At 49.8% G+C, this 20,745-nt stretch overlaps 2 protein-coding genes across 2 annotated transcripts; both read left to right on the top strand.

Moving 5' to 3' along the window:
- Positions 1-3,522: 3,522 nt before the first annotated feature.
- Positions 3,523-4,401, top strand: J7337_013923 (uncharacterized protein; the record flags this gene model as incomplete). Its single annotated transcript, XM_044831398.1, has 1 exon — positions 3,523-4,401. One exon carries the CDS (start codon positions 3,523-3,525, stop codon positions 4,399-4,401), a length of 879 nt encoding a protein of 292 aa, XP_044673784.1.
- A 14,291-nt stretch (positions 4,402-18,692) lies between these two features.
- On the top strand, positions 18,693-19,167 carry J7337_013922 (uncharacterized protein; the record flags this gene model as incomplete). Its single annotated transcript, XM_044831397.1, has 2 exons — positions 18,693-18,919; positions 18,993-19,167. 2 exons carry the CDS (start codon positions 18,693-18,695, stop codon positions 19,165-19,167), a joined length of 402 nt encoding a protein of 133 aa, XP_044673783.1.
- Between the last annotated feature and the right edge of the window lie 1,578 nt (positions 19,168-20,745).

Genomic DNA, 20,745 nt, shown 5'->3' with positions numbered 1-20,745 from the left:
TGCTCTTGTGTTGGCCGAGGGTCGGGCGTCATAGCCATCCGCGTAATGACAGGGAACGCGGGTGGGAGCGTCGACGCATCATCAGCCGATCCCAGAGAAAAGCGAATCGATGGCACGCATTCTTCGTCTCGGGAATCTCTTTATCGGTTTCAGTACGCCCAACGATGGCATCGTGAAGAGACTGAGCAACTCGTCGTTGCGATCATATTCAATCGTGTCGTGTCTGTTTCGAATTACTCGTTGTTGAATCGGAGTTGCTGAGCGCGAGGCTCGATGTACATTTCTTAGGCGGGGCGCGAGTGATGCTCTTGATAGCGAGGCTGTCTGTAGCACAAGGCCAATTCACAACGTCCGGCAGCGACAGCAGAGCTGATCAACATCAAGGGGAATGGTGACATGTTTGCGTTATCGCTCGTGAGCTTCAATCGTTGCGGACATGTCGCGGATACGTCGGAGGCATCTGTCGGGCAAGTACAGAGTAGATTGAGATAGGATCAGTGATCAATCTCAATGACGATGTTGGTCAAAGCTGGAGGGGGAGCAGTGTTACTTGTGATTGGTCTACCATTCATCGCATGGTTGGTTGGCTAAGCGAGCCTAATCAGTTAACAGGTACCTTACCGCCTTACACAACTGGCACTACATGAAAAGTAACTTCCAACATCGTTATCGGCTTATCGATACCAATCATCATCTGACAATGTGGTTTATAGTGTTAGATCGACCCCAGCCTCAACCATAAAGTAAGCGGTTATACTGCCATTATCAAACAGGCAAAGGTAACGGTTAATCAGAAGCTGGAAGAGTACCTATAGCTGGCTAGGATTATTGCCTACTGCTAGCGAGTAAAGGCAACAGAATATCTAGCCGCACAGTTAGGTTACGATACTTACCATCGAGAGATTGATGCGGGATAAGCAGGCAGAAATGCTTAAGTTTTGGATAAGTGGCACAAAGCGTAACCCTAACTAATTTAAGGGCAGATAGCTCAGAAGGTATAATGGGAGCATTAAGACAGTTGCCAGCATTATTACAAATACCATGCATCTTTGAACTAAGACGATTCAACTTGGATATAATCAAAAACAAGGTTAATCTCATTCCTCAACCTTGGCCAAAATTATAACAAAGCTGACGCGTCTTTAACTCTCTCCCAGATCCCCTAATAGTTCCTCTCTCTTAAGTACCGACTCATTTATTCGTCGACGATCCTGTGTACCCTTCCTCTTTTGGCAACACCTAGGCACGGCCAGTACCTTCCTCCCGCTATATTCTGCTGGATCCACAGCAAATGGCAAATGTTCCCTTGCATAGGCTCCCTCATCTTCCTCCATCTCAATGATATTGATCTGTAAGACCTCAGGATCCCTTTCGCCAGCAGGCACAAGGTGGTCAAACGTAACCCCGTAGTAGTCAATCCTACTGCCAGTTCGAGGTGCAGTTAGCATCCGCCTGGAAAGTCGAGAAACGCTATCCCATCGCTCACTTACGTCCACGGCCTTGGATCCTCCTGCACCCAGCCTAGGTACTCATCTCGCACAACCATGTCTCCATCGATCTCAGGACGAATGTCATGTCCGTATATTGTTCGGAACGCTACTCTAGCAAGCTCTGGGCCAGCTGCCTGCAGACTCGGACGGAAAACGCCCTCAAGCTTCCAATCAATTCCAGGCAGCAGTTTGTTGATAGAGCTGAGCGGTCCCTCAATCTGAATCCGTAGCGGCTGATCTACTGGCGGAGGGTGCTGAGGCTCAGCAGGGGAGCGTGTACAAGGTGGAATATAAAGATTCAGTGCCATTGAGTCTCTAAGGTCGTAGTGTAGCACTCTGTAATGCTATGATTATATTGCTCTGAGGTACAAGGGATTGGGCTAAGCGCTAGTATGGTAAAAGGTGCTCCGTTAATATATATAAGAAATTTGTCCCCAGAGAGAGAAAAGGAAAGCTAGCTAGGGTTTGGCAAGGCGGGGGCGGTTTAGTCATTCCGCACAGCAGGTATCTGATACTAACTAAATGTATAGTCTGTAGTGAATCAATCACTAAAATTATATTTATACTTATAACTAGGGAAAGAAAACCGAATTCTTAAGCTCTACCCATCTTCAGGTCTAATTTTTATTTGCCTTTTTAGGCTCTTCTATACCACTCATTAAGTTGCTAAAGACAGACATCATTCCCTACGTTCGTCGATCCATTTTGGCGCTGCCTACCCTGCACCATCAGCTTTCGGATTTCCCTCCCTCAGTTCGCTCCAATGTGACAGCATTTCTACAGAACAAGACATCAGACAGTTCAGCAATATTAGAAGTCACTATATATCCGGTAGATCCATCGATTCTGAGAATCAGCGCTTGAATATTTATATTCTCAACCAGCTCTTCAGCAAGCACGTGAAAACCCACGAAAACGATGTAATCTCACCCCACTACACTAAAATCTAGCGCAGATCAGTACTGCGTGCCATCAACCACGCAGCTCAACAATCTCAAGTCCCAATCACCATCGCCCAGTCACAATCAACTGCAACACTGCATCGAACGCTCTACATGCTGCAGCTCGAACCCGAAACTTCCTCAGATTTTATCAGACCTCTACATCCACGGGGGAAGCGGCCCGACGCGTCTCACCCGCAGGACAAACACAGACGCGACCAGACGCCATCACGACGATGCGTTGCTGGCGTGAGTGCCATTGAGGCAGATGTCGCAAATCCTTGAGCATTGAGTAGGATATGCCCACGAGTGACCTCTGTAAAGGTAGCATACATGCGACAACAAACTCGAGCCTCCGATCGAACTAAGCCCTTGGCCGGCGGATACAGGAAGCGATATGCGATACTTTCCAATGCATTTGCAGCCATTCCTCGAGACATACATGCATAAGCAAATGATCTCTACATCTGGTAGCTTCCATCCATCAATACAAGCTTGTCCGTGCCGTGGGAATTGAGTCAACACTTTGCTTGGCTTCCAGGGCTCGCTCGGCTTTTCTCTCCCTTATGCATGCTGTCGGGTTCACTGGTATTGCTGATGTTTACCTTGCGCTGTGCTGTGATCGTATTATCGCTGTTTTCTATCAGTTATGACTACAAGAGGAACCCCAAATCAGATGCTGCACTGTGAATGACCGTGGCTTTGCGTTGTTAAAGCTGGACGAATGGTATGACAATAACCCAAAGGGAGCGAATGGGGCGCGAACAAAATGGAACTATTCCAAACCTGAAGAAGACAAACGGAGATTGAGGCCATGGCAGATTTGGGTAGATGTTGGTACAAAGTACGGAGTAGTGCTAGCTGGTTAGCATCGAGCATAATTTTAGCTTTACAGGGTTGTACTGTAAGCTTGTCTCCTGGGTCTGATGGCTGCCTGGCCACCCTTGCTTTATTTGATTGCTGGCGTGATCCCATATTTCTTTTAGTCACAGTTAGGTAAGCTTTCCCTATAAATACAACACTCCTTCCACTCCTTACCTACCTGACCTAGGTATGCAGTACGCCCCATTAAATTCATATCTCTTACCAAGATGTGTGGCCACGGAAACTCACCATCTCCCCCGCCTTCGGACGATGGATCTTATGAAGGGTCGGATGATGGCTCCGATGGTCCTACCAAACCACGATATACACCTGAAGAACTTGGGGCTCTATTTGTCGACTTTTACTCTTTCTTGACCACCCTGCATTATGACCGATCCGATCTCAAGATACCAACACCCACTGGATGGCCATGTATCACTCCCGAGTCTTGCGGAAACTACAAATCTGACTACGCTGTCCAAGTCCTTCGCCATCTCCCTTACTTCGATAGCGCTGCCTACATCCATTTCAAATCCAAGCTCCTGGACCTCACAGCCTTTACCCTTGAAGACTTCGAGAAGCATAAAGACTATCACCAAGGCTGGGAATTCTGGTCATCGGAGGGCGAGTTAATAGATGACAGCAACGTGGTCTGCATTGCTGTTGGACACGAAAGCTTCAGCCGCGAACTATGGCTTAATGTTATAGATTGTGAAATCTTTGAGGATTTCCATGCAGGCGATATGCTAGATGCAGTACCTATTGAGACCTTCTTTGATAGCCTAAAGGAGAAATATGAAACCTTAAGACTCATTCCTGGTCAAAAAAGGATTACTATTGAAGCAGAAAAGGTCCCTGAATACGATGGATGGATCACTGAGGAGGCGGTGAATACTCAAGCTGAAGAGTGGGGAACCGATCTAGATATCCAGTATATAAGGCAGGTTTACCGCGTTTATGGATGGCCAGAGTCATTCCGCTTCCAGGAGGCTTCTAACGTCATTGACGACTGGTTAACTCCCCTTGGAAACGGGGCGAGAGGAGGGCCACGGGGATTGGCATGGCAGCAGAGCCCCCCGGATTGGGATTCGACCCGATGGACATAGATCAGATAGCAGAGAACTAGCACCGCCTCGTGAGTCTCTTTATCAAAGAGTCTTTAAGTTTTGATATAAATGTTAAGAAGCAAACAAGCTTTGAATCTTAGCTGATAGTGCTTCTTCTGTAGCCTCCATCCATCAATGTATGCTAGTCTGCCGTAGGGATTGAGTTAACACCTTGCTTGGCCACCGGGCCTCGCTCAGCTTTCCTCCCCCTCGTGCATACATTGGTTTCGGGATCACTAGCTTGGAATAACACTTACCTTGCGCTGTACTGAGATCGTATTGCCGCCTCTCGATATCATCGTCCCATTAGCATTTACGCCAAGCATCTCTTATGCTTGACTGAGATGCACAGTGCCGGCTTATATTGTTGGTGCCCTATACCTCTCATTTACACGGTTTGTACCGGAAGTAATATTACCTGGTGGCAGATCTCGATGTGCCATTTCACTCTATGGTTTGCCACTTTCGTTCTCTACAATATCCATGGGAGAATGCAATGTGACGAAGTGAAATAGCGGAAAGCTGTCTCCCGCTTACACCATGGAACAGTCTATTATCTTTTCGAGGACAAGGACTGACCTACAGTCGCCAGTTTGTATACGTCCAATTTCCTCACTCAATCTGGCATTCAATTGTTCATCTTGAGCGTGCTGCGAATTTTCGATTCGTAACTGGGAAAATTCGGTTTCAGGGGGAGGTCGAGCAGAGAACACGCCATGCGACCTGGAACTCAGACTGCGTCTTGGAAGCGGCGCTGATAAAAAGTTGCCGAGTTGGCAGGTTTGAAAACATAGGGCATATTAGGGCACATGATATTCTTCTTGATCTATCCGACTGAATTATGTATTCCGCCCTTGGCGCTGGAGATTGGCCGATCCAAGCCTGCACTGAACCACTTTTAGTACAGAAAAACTGTGGTACTTAAGCTATAAAAAAAAGCCTTGTCAATGTTGAAACGACAGGCAACGTCCCGTCGCCGATGTTTCAAAAAGCTGTAAGTCCTGTTGGACATGATATCGTTGACCTGCTGAAGGGCGGAGCCAGTTGCTGACGTCTAACTGCCCTTCCGTATATCATAAGGTCATGGTGGTCAAGCTGTAATGGAAACTCACGTTCATCCTTGCTTTCTTACCCTGCCTTGATAACCGCGAATCTTACCAAGTCGTTTACAATTCGCTATATGCCCAGTAAGAATAGCAACATACTGGGACTGAGTCATTCTGTTGTAAGTGAGGAATACCTATGATGCAATAGCATGTACTTCTTTCTAACAGAACTCGTAGTATAGAGAACTGCTCCCTCTACGGCGAGGAGACAGAGTCACAGTCTGGCCAGATAAAGACGGGATACCCTGAATACATTGAATGAGATTTCTCCTGCACGAGGAATAGCAATGACAATGATAAGATTGTAAAGCAGAAAAAGCTGCCTTTATCACTTCAATTCACCACTCCTAAATCTCCTCCTTAACTATCTTACATGCAACACATCCTTACAATCTACCTTGAAGACTCAACCAGCAGACCCAAAGAGCCTCAGCAAGTATGCCCAACCACGGAATCAAGTTCCGGGGCCTGTAGGGAATAGCAAGTTCACCATTCCCGGCCTGACACCGTCGGATCTGGTAGCTCTACCTCATCACACGATGAACTACCTCCATCGTAGGTGTTTCGCTAACGTAGGATCACAAACAAGGAGGACACGCGAAGAAGTGCTTCTATCTCGGACAGCAACACACTAGAAGGGCACCAAGTGCATCAAATGCAGAAAGTCGTGGGTCAATTATGCTCGGCCAAGATGTCTCTGGCATACGATATCTTGACCAGGAAACGTACCAACACTCGGAAGCAGTTAGTTAGTGCTGCTTTATCGGGCCCGCGGCACTGCAGATATAGGATCCAGTAAGCCTAACGATGAAACAATATGCTGACCTCCCCCTTGATAGTCATGCATCAGCTACCAAAACGCTAGTGTCCCTGACAGTCACTGTTAATCAAGACAAAACTTACGTCGTAGAATTTGAAAGCTAGAACCTTCAGGAATCTCCCCTCAACAGAAACGTCCAGCATTATTGCATAGCTTTTAAAGAGGATAAGCAACAAGTCCAATACAGCACAGCTGACTCAACCTCTTGGGTTCGGTCATTCAAGCCGGCAAGTATCTAAATCAGATAGACAAATCTGTCTCATGGGTGGTCCAAGGAGGTATGGAGGAGGAGTCGATTTGCTTGAGGGCGATATCGATATCGTTGGCCATCACTGATCCGAGGCTAGCTTTCTGAGAGTCAGGACGAGAATGGGCTGGACACACCGATGGGAGTAAGGCAGTACTGGACAACGACTCTAAAGACTGCATGGCGACGTGGCTGTCCTCAGAACAGTTCGCAGACGTGATCGAGATGCGCTACAATCATAGGTACGAGGTCGAGAGAGCATCGCTGGACCAAGATGAGCAGCGACTAGCTTAAGTTCTCAAAGGCCATATGATACTGTCCCAGCGTGGTAAGGTACAGCAATCGACGCTCGTCAGGAAGAGAATCTGATCGAAGACGAGTTCAATTGGAACTGCACCATAGAGACACTGGCACCAGATCATCGACGAACTGGAGGCGGCGTCCGAATCTGCATGGGCGAGATGAAGAGCAAAATGCATAGCAGGACCAAGCTCTCCAAGATCATCTCCAAACCGGATCTCTCTAATTCCGCCCTCTACGTAGAGGACGTACTTGTTCATGTGGTTTCTCACCGCGGGCGAGTACCACGTCAATCACAACACAAACAACTGGAACGGCTCCACGGTCAACGAGCTAGAAGAAAGGCACCTTTACTGGGTCGTCGGCACCAGGGACTGCACGGAGTACTGTGAGTCCACCAGCCCAACCGACGAGAAGGTCTTCAACCTCGAGCATAAGCCGACCCCCTACAGCATAATGATGGAGGACGAGCTCCTCCCTGTAGTTTCCGAATACTCCAAGTCCAAGTTTTGGTCATTCCTTGACCTCTGGGTTTCCTCAATGAACCCTCTGAGCATGACTTGTCAACATCTTGGAAATGTTCATAGAGAGACAGGCAGGTGGGATCACGAGGTCACCAGTGTAGTCCCATTCTTGATGAGGCTCTCATACTTTTCCGGTCTTGTTATTCACTACGTCGCTCATCTTCATCTCTAGCATCACGACCCCCTGCCTCCATCCTCGCGTTGGACTCCCTCGTCTTGGCGTACGTTAACGCTGCGTTCTTAAGCATCGATACCCATCTTCATGCGCCATGGAATATTGATACCTGGCCCTATCCATGTGTGAGCTCCCTTACCTTCTTAGAATTACAGAGGGACGCCATCTATAACTAGAATCAATGCCGTGGCGGCTCCTCCGGACATCTGTGCAACGGTGCGATTTGCAGCATCCTGTGTAGGCTTTTGCTGCAGATGATACATGCAAATGTCATGTCTTGTGCTGACAGGACTCAATTGCTTGGTGCCGGTCAAGACTGAAGCACTCAGCGAGGGAATCTAATCAGCACGCTGATCAACGAAACAAGGCCCCTTCGTTCAACTTAACGAAATGAAGAAAAGGACAGACACCAACTCAATCCCGATTCCTCGAGCGCGACACTAACCCCCGGCGAATCGAACAAGTCGAATTGTATTTCTAAGCCTTCGGCACGGAACGAAATGACTACCGCGGGGAGTATCAGCAGACGGGCCATGCTGGCCTCCGAAGAAAGCAGCACTGGCCGGGCATTGTGCGGCGGGAACGGAGTCGAGAGCGGTTCGGTTCGCGAAGAGCGGAAGAGATGGAAGATGAAGGAGTCGCAACGAGTTCAGCTTGGGTCGACGTGCGGTTTCGGCAGCGGTTCGGAGGGAGTTTGTCGGATATAGTAGCTTTAATCTTTGCCCTGGCGTTCAGAGTTATTCTCTAGGTCGTCAGTCAGTATCTGCATTGCCATACTCGTCTTTGGTGCAGCGTAAGTCAAAGTCAGCCGAGAAGCGAAATCTAGTGGAGTCTGATTCCAGTGAAAACGCGGGGTTAGCGCGTAGCAAGGCAAGATTACCCCGCGACGCGAAAGACGCGTTACCCATCCCTGGGTACCACTTTAGCAATTGCCCCTCTATTCCACTATCTCAGCAATGTAACATCTCCAGTTGCTTTCACCAATACTTCTGCCGGTATGCTATGGACTTGTATGCAGGCTGTGCCGTGTTTTGTTGACTGACAGATGAAGCTGGTCTCTAGTGCTCCAATTTCTCCCCCAAAAGCGAACAATGGCTACGCGACGAGCTTCAACGAGCTTCGCAGAAAGTGTCCACGAGAATAAACTTTCGCTCTGTGCAATTTCTCAAGAGACCGACCGCGACCAGCTTCCGCTCAAAGATGAGCTTCCGCGATACCGCTCTCGGCGAGAGATTTCGCCCCCAAGAAACCTGATGCAGACGACGAAACCGCGCTCTAAGAACAGCCTTGGAGAAAGATTGCACAAGAACAAAGTTACGCACAACAGCAGCATCTAACGCTTCACCTAGCGCGGTTATGCAAGACAATACTCTTGCTTCGCTCAACAGCAATCGAAGCACCCAAGCAACCGATCCCGGAAGAGACCTTCGCTGAACAATAATCCTCCGACAAACCCTCCCCACGACCAAACGTTCGCGCCGCAACGAGTATCTTGAGACCACTTCGATTGAAACATTCGCTCCACAATAGTGACAACAACGACATTGTACTGGGCGTGTGGAATGTTCTGGCTAGGCTTCAAGGCGGAGGTCCCTTCAGGTTTGCATATCCTGTGCAGCCACGTGGTAGCCTGATTGCAATTTTTCGCAAAGCGCCCGAACTTACGACGCATCTCTCGTCCTCTCAAGCCCCTCCGACTTCAGCAATGCACACCGTCGACTCCTGCTCAACACGATTCCCGTTGGCCCTGCCAATTGACATCATGTCTTTGACAGCGATCTGTTGGACTTCAGGAACGTCGCAGACATTTATCCTCTTGCGCATTCGGCACTGGCCAAGGTGTTATCGATCTCATCGTCGACGATATTACTGACCTGACTGCCCACACTGGCCTTGTTTACCGTGTTCAGCCGGTCCTGGCACAGATTATGCTTCGGTGCCAATTGGTCTGCGTAGTTACTATCCGCCGACGCAAGCAGATGGAAGTGTCCTCGATCAGGGTGGGTGCAGCTGAAGTCAAGCCCTCCGTGGCCGTTGGCGAGGAGTTACGGTCAAGTGAGGCTAATCAGCTCCCTCATTGATGGGGACTTCATCGACCTGGAATGCCTGATAGTCAGCTACGGATAACGAAGCCGCTGACAGCAGCACATGATGTTTGACACTTGGGTGCCGATGGCTTGTCGCGAGAGGCCCTCATGGCTGGCTTTGTGCGGTTCATAAGGCGTTGGAGGATTGAGATACACACTCAACGAACTTTCTCAGCATTGAGATTTTATGGTAGTCGATTGAAGAAGTCCTCTCGAGTCTACCAGTAAACCAAATGCGGGCTGAATCCTCCCTGCCCTGCCAGTACCTCTCACCCGCCCACACGCGGGGCGGCACATGATCACACAGACGTACTCGTACTATGCATCTGCAACCAGTTGCTGAAGAGACTGCAGTCCGGGACTATCACTGCTGACCAGACACTCGATCTCGCAAGGAAACGTCACAGGGGATCATTCAACGGCCTCAGCGGTGACTTCGCGTAAGGGCACTCAGTGCGCTGGCAGGGTATCAGTCCCTGCTCCATACCAAAGACAGCTGGTTATGATTGCGGCGGCACTTGGCGAGACTCTAACTCTTCCCCAAGACAATGCACGGAGATGCCCTGCTCCGTTCAACAGCATCAGAATGGCGCACCAGCTGGTGTGCTTCGGCGATGGGCTTTATCATATCGATAGCGAATGGCCCTTCAATCTGGCCAGAGCACTCCACTACCCAAAGCGCCTCACCGAGATTGTCATCGCGAGGATAGAGGACTTGAGAGACCTCGCCAACAAGCAGCAAGTGACTCTGCCACGGATTCCCCATGTCACACCGATTCTTCAGAAGAACCTCGATTCAGAGGGAATTTTGCGATTAACTTGACGGAGCGGGAGGGTTTTAGGAGATGGCGTATTGTAATCTTCGACCAACGACCAGTCATCATATCATCAGCAGCCGATACCTCCCCCGATATCATCAACACCTCCTAAAGCAACGCACCCTGCGCTGTTCTCATTCTCATCATCACTAAGAACAACATGGCGCTCAACCCCTCGTCCCTTGAACGCCTGAAACGGCATCAGCTTCCCGTGTCGGCGGAGCATCTAAGAAACGGGGGACTCTTGCAAAGTCTGCTGGACTGTCCCCGGACTGGTACATGTCACCGTAACGCGAAGTGCTTGTGCAGTCGGCTACGATAGCCTTGCCTGTGAACGACACACCCAAGAAACTCTTCTCCGCCAGCCATGCTGCTGCCGCCTGTCTCCGCGATGCGCTTGACCAACAATTTTCGTAACTTCTAAACCAACTGCAAGTAGCAACAGCAACGTAGAGTTGTAGTGATTCTGAGAAGCCTTCAACTGGACGTCAATGTCATGGCGAGCAATGTACCCACAGGCGTGAGCCGACAAAGTCACATCAAGAGGTATCAGGGGTCTTTGCCTGTGAGTCTACACTGCTGGAAATATCGAGTAATCCAAGATAGCATCGAAACATTTCATCAAGTCCACTCGAGAGTCCAATACCGATGATAGCAGAAAGGGATTTGATACTGACAAAATGAGATCGCCATCACCGAAAGCTTGTGCCTACAGTTAAGACACATCGACGTGTCCAGCTCCCAAACCATCCGACCACATCATCTTCCAACCGAAACAGCTCTGGCTGCACTTAGCCAAGTCATTGAGCAGATCGAGTCAACGCCTCTCGTACCCAGTTCCATTGCAACATGGTGATTATGCTTGAACAGCCACAATACGTAGATTATCACCAATTCTACAAGATGCCGACTTGGCAACTAGCTGGGCGACTGCGTCTCATTTGATCTCCCTCGTTCTTCCATTTCTAGCGTCGGCACTCACTCCACTGAGAGTCGTGGCCTCGGTACTTCGCAGGTCGCGGCGTAGCTCTCCTGAGTCTCTTTTGTCGCGCACAGGACATCATCACAAGTCGCGCCTTGTTGCTCAAAGGCAGCTTGGTCTCATCGCAGCACAAATCGCGACACCAAAGAACCATTTCTCTTTCCTCTATTTCACCAAGTCCTCCTCCTCCTGGGGACCAGCTGCGTGCTTTTCAGTCCTGCTCTCTTGATTACCCATACGGCTCCCATGCACACATAAATCTTTCTGATAGACCTGCAGTCTTGCCACGAGTCTCAGCCTCACCATCCAGCTCTCTATTGCAGCCAGCAAAATTACAGTCGAGCTTTCTGCCTTGAGACATATTCTGCCTTCTTTCTTTTTATGTTGAGGCCGACGCTGATCCTGCTTATTTACCAGCTTGATCGAAACCTCAGCTGCCAGCATGCCAACTACTGATACCGCCGATATAGCATCACCAGCGAGAAAACTTCAAGATTCTGTCTCAGTAGTCGACACCCCCGCACTTTACTCCTCCACCACGCCTATCGGTCTCCCATAAAAACGAGAAACGGAACGCCTTGATGGTCTCGAAATGCAAGTTCGGGCTCTGATGAGACTCTATCGACAAAAGCACCGCACGTCTACAAGCCTTGATCTACGATCACAAGTGAATTCTCCGCCACCACAGACATTTCCTAGCCTTCCACTATTTTCCCACATCGTCTGTCCTGTTTAGAAATGGAGTGGCTTTGACATTAGCGGCAACTATAAAGTCCATGGTCTGTTGTAGATTGTACATAGCTTCACTTGAAGCAGCAAGTTTGAGGTCCATGGATATAATGGTAAAATCGACCTCCGTCTCGGTAGATAACTATCATAGTAACCGTATCTCCACGAATGCTTCTAGCAGACTCGAGACTCCCTCCTCCATCATAAAAGTTTGCTTTCACGTCCATCGAAGAATCCCCCACTCTGCGATCAGGAAAGGAGACCAACGCCCCCGAGACCGCTGACGAAGCCACTGCGGCCACCGCCGAAGAAAGCACTGACGGTGCTACCCGAACAAGCCCCTGACGCTGAAGAAACCTAGGCTATCCCCATTCTCCTTCTACGAAGGCGTAGGCTGTACGAGTGAACGTGACACCTTTGTATGGCGAATTTCCTCTTTGAAGACACAGCTTCGGACGGATACAGATCTCCATCAGGCAAAAGTTCCTTCGGGAAAGTGAAGAGGTTATTTCGGATGACACCGGCGATGGTTTGGTAAGGACATTGATCGAGGGAGCAAGATACCCTGCGACGGGAACACTAATGAAGGCCGGCTTCATGAATGCCGGTTAGTTCATCTGGCTTGCAAAGATCCGGTCATCTTGCAAGCCAGCGATTCAAGCCCCAAGTTTTCTGTTTGATATGACCCTACCAAGGTCACTAGGTGATCTTAACATGCTGACCCTTCTGGAACCAAACAAAACATTCGACGCCCCGGGATCAAACGGCTGGAATTACAGAAGTCCCGTCTTGGCGAAGCTGGTTTTATGGCATTTATCGGCACCAGATGGCTGTCTTCCCTTTTGCGATGCACGCTACACACTGTATGTCTTCTTCCATAAGGTGTTGCGGATACCAGCCCTTCATTTACTGCTCTGGATGTTTTGCACATGAAAACGCCCACAAGACATGTACTCCGTGACTGCAGCTCAGAATTTCATCTAGGAGCAGGTGAATCAGCTGAGCCTCGTAGTATCGCCACTGATTCAGAATAGGGTATGATAATTCGCGTTATAGCCGTGCGCTTACGACCTTAACGTAACCTCGCTGTTCTCTGCTAAGCAGATTCATCCCCAAAACGCAGCTATTCGCTTCTCAGAACACTTGCACCCGCTTGTATACCATGAAGGCACGGCTCTCCAGCGACAACGTGCCCTTATCATGCTGGATCTCTTTTGCTACTGTATCTCCCATGATGTCAACGACTCCTCCAGCCTCGACCGTTTCAGACCTGAACACCATATGCTGTGTTAAAACATCCCCTGGCAGGTTTTCGAAGAGGATCTTGGCTTTCGATCTAGGCTTATGAAACTCAGAGGCCATAATGCTCTCGAGCTGTGGCAAGTGACTCTGATGTCCTTGGTGAAACTTTGACAAAAGAAGCGTCACCTTGCCGCTGATGTTGAAGATACGTACCCTTACTTTAATATAGCCAATCGATTGAGAGAAGGAGTTGATGTTGTCACTCACCCAGCTGAAGGCCACTTCTCCAGACATGCGCGTTTTGGGGAGCACGCTTAGAGAGCGCAAACATCATCCGTTTAAGGAACACCCGCCCTAATACTGAGAGAGGCCAGGTTTTGGAGGAGGCCCAACTTGAATATGATCATTTTCACGGGAGAGAGTCAAGAGTTTCAGAAAACTGTAAACCTTGCTTGTCAAGGACAGAACATTCTCTACGCTTATGGGGACTCCAATCGTACATGTCGAGTCAACATTGAGGATATTCCTGCAGTTGAGCTTGGGCAAGTCGCAGTATCTCGCTGTCATAGGATGTGATAAGCCAGGCATTCTACAGAGGAAAGAAGGCAGCATAATTCGCAGGAGACATGTTTCTACCGCCTTTTCGAATGTCTCGATCTCGCAACTCGATGCCTCATCAAGAAAACCCAACAACACCAAGTCGAGCTTTTGGTGAGTCGCTGTTCCAACATCACCTACACAAGAACGAATACACTGCATGCGTTACCAACAGGGCCTGTAAAATACCCGACAGTGCATTGGTTACTTTGGTTGAGAGGTGGTGCTGCTGTATATGAGACATAAGGAGCGGAGTCTCTGCAGATATAGTAAGAAAGAGGTTTCCAAGGACAAGGTGCGTCAACAGTTATGCTTCTTACACAATGGTTCTGCATCTCATAACCGCTCTCGCTCTCGTGAATGACAATGGCAATGCCCTTCCTTGTTTGGCCAGAACCGCTGCAGCCACGCAAACTGGCTCGAACTTACTCGACAAAAAGCTGCCGCCACTCAGAGACACAACGATGGGCATGTCCCTTGAGAGCACTAAGACCTGGAAGAGTGTGGATTCAACGTAGAGCAGGCGCTCTTCTCGACAACTTGACTCCCAGTCCATGGCATTGAACGCCGTCTACTTCAACGTCTGATCGTGGCTTGGATATTCCTCTCCAATTTCGCCTCTTGTAAACCATTCAGAATGCACCGAGGCCTCTTCATCTATGAATCTTATAAACCTGAGGTCAATCATTATAGATCATTGGATAGAAACGTGGATCTGCCTGTATGGTGATTCCTCCAACGTGTGGTTTTAACAGTCGCATTTCTTCACGCCATTCCCTGCGTCTTTCAATACAGCGGCCGAGAAGATATTTATATATAGATAGCCTGGCCAAAATTTTAGTCTCAGTCACGAAACGTAGGATTGACGAGGAATAATGCCTCCGCTATGCCTCGACAACTCTAGCCCGGTTGCGCAACATGTACCTGTAACTCACTGAGCGGTATTGACATACTTTACGCCCTATAATCACTGGGCATAAAGAGATGAACTAAATCAAGACGGGCTATCGATGAACGGGATACCATTAGGCTGCCTGAGATGTATAAGGCCCGCGACAACTCAGCCAGTGTCTCGCAAATTGGCGAACTAACTGTCATGGCACTAAGAGCGTGACTAATCGTATCCTCTTCCGCGACACTAAAATACATAAAGTCAAGACGGCGCCACGATGGAGAGCCAATAAGCAGAGACGTGAGTGACCAAAGAGGCAATAGTCGTCAGTAGTACCAGGGTCTAAGAGACGGACCATGTTGAGATTGGGGCCCGTTGATGGAGACGAACTTCATACTTGAACCATTCGCAGGTGGAACAGCTTTTGGAAGAACAGATGTATCGCTTCAAGTTCACCATCAAGCTTCCGCTCAACACCTGCAGCCCGGCAGTTTTGAGCTCATTTACCAATACCAAAAGTGCTGAAATGAAGAGACAAAGGCGACCGTTGACGTTAGCACTTCTTTAGTGACTGCGGGGCACGAAGGAGAATGTAACTCTGTTAAAAAAAACAATGTCAAGAGCAAGTATAGTAGCTCTTGGATATTAAACGCGATCTTGATGAAATACGCCTCAGATGCAGTGCAGGGAAAATGTTTGTCGGGCTGATGCAAATCCAGCTTTGAGAGGTTCAACGTGTGGCTCCTTTACTTCAGTGGGTTACAGGGCACCTTCACTGTAATCTAGCGACGTGACCCAAATGGTGTGAGTGGGGCCAGCTGATCGAGAGCCAATCGCTTCGAGTTCCCACCCTCCTTCATCATCAACGACCTTTTCCTCCTCTTCCTCCTCAATCAGAGGCCGCGAGCAGCACAAACGTATTGTACATCCCTCCATCATCCGCCTTTCGATTCCCGCTACTACGTGATCGACGGGACTTACCACGTCATGCTCGTCATACCTTCTTACCCATACACCTCGACGCGACATCATCATAGCAAGCCGTCACCGCACGACGCGAAACCTTGCTCCCGAAGCCACCGCCACCGGCGCTGAGCAGGTCAAGGGCGCCGTTGACAAGCACACCACTCGCAGCCAGTCATAAAGAAAGCCACAAGATCAAGATGCTCTCAAATGGCCATCTATAGAGTGATATTCGAAAGCGGACGGAGAACCTGTGACTCCAGCATCCCGAGCCTGAAATGCATCCTCCGACGTACGCGGCACAACCTCTGGGCCATCCTCCTCTGTGGTCCATCTGGCGTCTTTAGCCTTAAGTCTTTGACACCATTTCAATCGGACCTTTTCAACAGAACGCCCTTTCTTCGACTTCCTCGAACATCCTTACTCGAATCCTCCTCTCCAGTCCACTGCCACGATTATATCGCACTACAGATCAGGGCTAGCTCTTCACCCGTCCGCGAGTCACTACGACACCCAAGGTGTGAACACCAACAACGTCCGTTTACGAGTTCATCGCTGGGCTCAGCCGTATATGAAATGGACTGGAATGGGTTGCATCCCAAGAACCGAACAAATGGCATTGTATTGTGGAACACCATCTCCTGCAAGGGCTTGTTCAATTTCGTATCCATCTCTACACTGCGCAAGGGAACACCACGACTCTTTACCTCATAGCATTCCCTCTAGCGTCATTCAGATTAGCCGTCTTGACAACCTTTGTGGCTAATGATCACTAACGCAACGCCTGGCAGCACAGAATCGCCGCCCGGTTCCCAGTCATGTCCCGAAAGCATTCTCGCCGGCTTCGACCCGGATTGACTCGCCGCGTTTCGAAAGCCTACTACCCATCAGGTCCATGGCAAGATGCTCCATCTTCAGTGACTCAGATCTTTGCAGCAGACAGGTTTTTCTACAAACCCCAGTATAGGAGGCCGGCGCTCAAGGCCTTGCCGATGTGTATCACCTCTTGGAGAAGGGCTGGACTCTGCTCCCTTATCTGCTTGCAAATTGGCGGATGTTCATCAGCTGATCCTTCATTCTACCAAAGATCGCAAGGTCAGAAGTCAAAGCAAGCTAAGAATGACCAAGATGACGACATCTCGGGCGGAGACTGAGCAGTCTGTCGCATAAGCCAGCATTGGAAGACTGCAGAAAGAGGTGAACGACACCACAATGGGAGAGCCAGATCGAGAAAAACCCAAAACCGAGCGAACACAGCTTTTCCCCTATTCGAATAGGATGGATTCAATTGGCTTTGTACAAGAGCAATGCTTCATGGCATATCCCCACGCTTTAACGTTCTGCAAATCTCTTTCAGCCTGCCAGAATGCCAAACAGAGTCGAACAAGGCATACCCCGAGGGCTCCAAGGGAGTAAAATGCCAACGACATACGACAATCGACCGTTTAATCATTGGCAGCACAACTCCGTGCATTCATTTGTCTCTCAGCAAGCAGAGACCACGCTACTAACAACAATCTTCACAGAACCTCTGCCACCATCGCTCTCGATCCAAACCCGCAACACCAGCCCGCCACAAGAGATGGTCGCCGATTCACCATCGCCTACTGTTGTGTTACTTCAACTTCTCAGATGCGCCCACGACGCCCTGTGGATGTGGGCAGCCTTGTCGATGAAGCACACCCCCATGGGGTCGAGAATGCCTGTCAAGTTCGACCCAGCTCAAGCGCCCTCCTTTTTTCCAGGCTTGTGATTTGCGCTTGCGCCTCTGACGGCTCGGGAGGTCGGCCTCAAAATAGCCTCGGACAAAACCTCGCGGATGCGACCTCACCGACACCGAATTACCTCCCTATATCATTGCCTCCCGATGGAGAGGTTGTTCTTATCGCTTATCTCTGCATCATTGAACCGGCTTCGATCATGTCGCTCAAGATGAGGATGAACGGACTTTATATCACATCCAAACCATCAAAGCATTCGACGTGACGTCTCATCAATCGACATGACTGGGGTGGGAGATCTGATCCTCACTACCAAGTGTTATGGCAAGTCTACCTCGGAGGCTTTCTCCTGAGTGACACGGCCCGGGTTGTGTACGTCCCAACACCACATTACCGTACACCCAAGAGTAGGAGTTACCGACCGAACCGCCGTTCTTTTCGCCACCCTTCACGATTTCATGCTCCTAAAGGGCGAGACAAAGGCGACTGTCTCGTTCATCATAGCGATTTCGACCAACTCGGCACAGCGGAGTGATCTTCTTGGGCAATGCGTTGAACTTTATTGACCCGTGGCCGCAGAGCGTCAGAGGAGCGAATCTTACCCTCTCGAACCTATACTGGATCCTCAGCTTGGTGGGGGAGGGCATCATCTGGTTCGCGGCCATCCTAATCTTCTGGTTGACCTTCCTGCAGTTGTTGGAAAGGATCATGATCATGGTGCGTGTCATGATCAGCCCCGGACGCTCAAGAAATCATCTGCGACGAGCCCACCAATTACGCAACCACAAAAGCAAGCGCATAAGCCTCCATGAGGCCGTCTTAAGGGATACCGGGCCCTTCAAAGCATCACCATGGGGGCGACGATCATGTCCCGAAACCGTCACGAAGTCACCTACGACAAGCACACTGAATATGCCAGCATGAAAGCCAGCGCGCAAGTCTTTGTATGAAACGTTCCCATGGAATACCGAGCCACCAACGTTCAAGCGCCACCACGGAGCGCATCAACCTGATTCCTCTACATCTTTCGCTTTTATCATCAGAGTGAATGGGCTTTGACTCGTTGGACTTTCTACCGAACGTGCACAATGGACCATCTTCAGACACGAGATCCCGTCGAATATCAGCGAGAGGACACAGGCGCGAGGTTGGTGGCGTGCGAGCACAAGTCCATACCCACTGGTGAGGACGGATCGAAAAAGTACAGCGCCGAGATGCCAGGCACGTCTCCGAAGTGGCCGTTCATAAAGGAGCTGAAGTTCCCAACGCCCATGCAGCCACCCAACGTCCACTCGTTCAAAGCGGCTTCGTATACGTGAGGAACGGCCGATTGACGCTTACAAGGGCATCGCGATGATGGAGGCCGTATAAAATTCCATGGAAAACAGCTCCTCGAAGACGCTCTGCAAGCCCATTGAGCAGATGACGAAGCTCTACACCATTACAAATCCGATCGAGACCGATGTGTCCATCTCGAGCGACGCAGCCGCTGAGACCAACGACAGGTGCAAAATGGAGCAGTGGATGCCCTTTCCTACGCACAACAGGTTCCTCGACCACTAATACACCCCATAGTCCAAGGCGGCCGGGATCAGAACCCTCGCAACGATGGTTGCAGTGAGAACCTGCATGATGGCTATGGAAACGACGAAGGATATCGTGAACTCGGCCGCGAGGTTGAGGCGTAGTTGGAGACCGGATCACAAGGTTGATGGGGTGTACGAAAATGGCTACCGAGTTGAGCGTCAGGAGGATAGTCTAGACCTGGAGGAAGATGTGCGACCTGGAGATTCTCATCCGCTGACTGTATCTACATTCCAGATTAGTTTCCCTCGCCCGCAGCGTCAATTTCTACAGCCTCACCGGCCGCTCACCTCACAGTATCTTCTCGTTCTCAGGGCTTATCAGTGTATTTCCCAAGGGTCTCTTTTCGTCAATGCGGCAGCTGTTCTCAACTTTGTCACTTGGTCATTGGTCGACGTGATACTGATAGGCTCTAGAGAAGAACGTGCCGACAATACGAGCGATCATACTGAGGACCCGGCACACAAGCGACGGGCATTTGAACGGCTGATCCTCCCTGTTCCTTTCAGACAGTGACAGCATCTATCTACACGACCAAAGAAATGCCAGACATCGCCCCTGGGTATACTCAGGATGGTCACCTGTTGGTTGCTCAAGAAGAGATGCAGCGGTGCTTGGATGGTCATGCACTTGAACAAACAAGCAGCGCACGGTGGTGTATCGAAAGCTTCAGAGAAGAGGCTTGCTGCGAGCGTTAGTTTCAATTCGGTTGGGAAGCCCACCGTCATCAGCTGAAGTCTGACCAAAACCGCTGAGCGCCTTCGCCGCAGGCGGTTTGACGAGCGCATCGAATACGCTGGCTGTTGATGTTCCGGGTCAGAAGTGTTTCACCATGCTTCAATTACTACGATTCCTACGAGTGAACCTGACTTGGACAAAGTGAATCCCAGTTCTTTAATGTTTCGAACCCACAATCTTGCGCTTCTTTCAGCCTCCGCGTTCTCGCAAGTACATGCAGAGTCTCTTCCTGTTGCTCAGAAGCCCAGCCGTAGTTAATATAGTGCTGGGCAAGTGTTGTACAGTATAATGCTCCCTCTCCAGATTTGCATTTCTCTATCGCCAGTTCAAACTACGCAAGCCATTCTGTCTTGTTGGCTATCGCAAGGCCATTCAGGCGGTACATCTTTCTGCCCTTGCCTGTGTTCCGACTCACCGTTACTTCAAGTGCTATGAATGGCTGCTTATAATGGTTGCTGCGCGTGCTAACGTTGCGCTGAAGTACATGATATAGGCGGCGGTTGGTCATAGAAGGCCTAATGATGTTCCTCTGGAGCGACGGTGTTGTGAGAGCCAAGCAGAATTGGTGACCGCAGCCTTTATCCCATTCGATGCCTTCTCGCAGGATCTCGCCATAACACTGTAGATTACCTCTATTCCCCCGGAGCAATATAGCGTGGAGACAGCGACGAAAAGCCTCGAGGCGTTATTGTCTCTTCTAAGTTTGAGATGGGCTTGTCCAAAGCTAGTGTTTCTTGGCCGGAGAAGCTCCCAGCTCTGTCAAAGTACGAGAAGGAGTCGCGATGCCGAGAGTGTGCTGACTGGGATCTGGCCTAGATC

This window comes from Fusarium musae, chromosome 12 (assembly GCF_019915245.1).
Source record: "Fusarium musae strain F31 chromosome 12, whole genome shotgun sequence".
Taxonomy (NCBI): domain Eukaryota; kingdom Fungi; phylum Ascomycota; class Sordariomycetes; order Hypocreales; family Nectriaceae; genus Fusarium; species Fusarium musae.
This window is presented reverse-complemented; position numbering and strand designations above follow the sequence as displayed.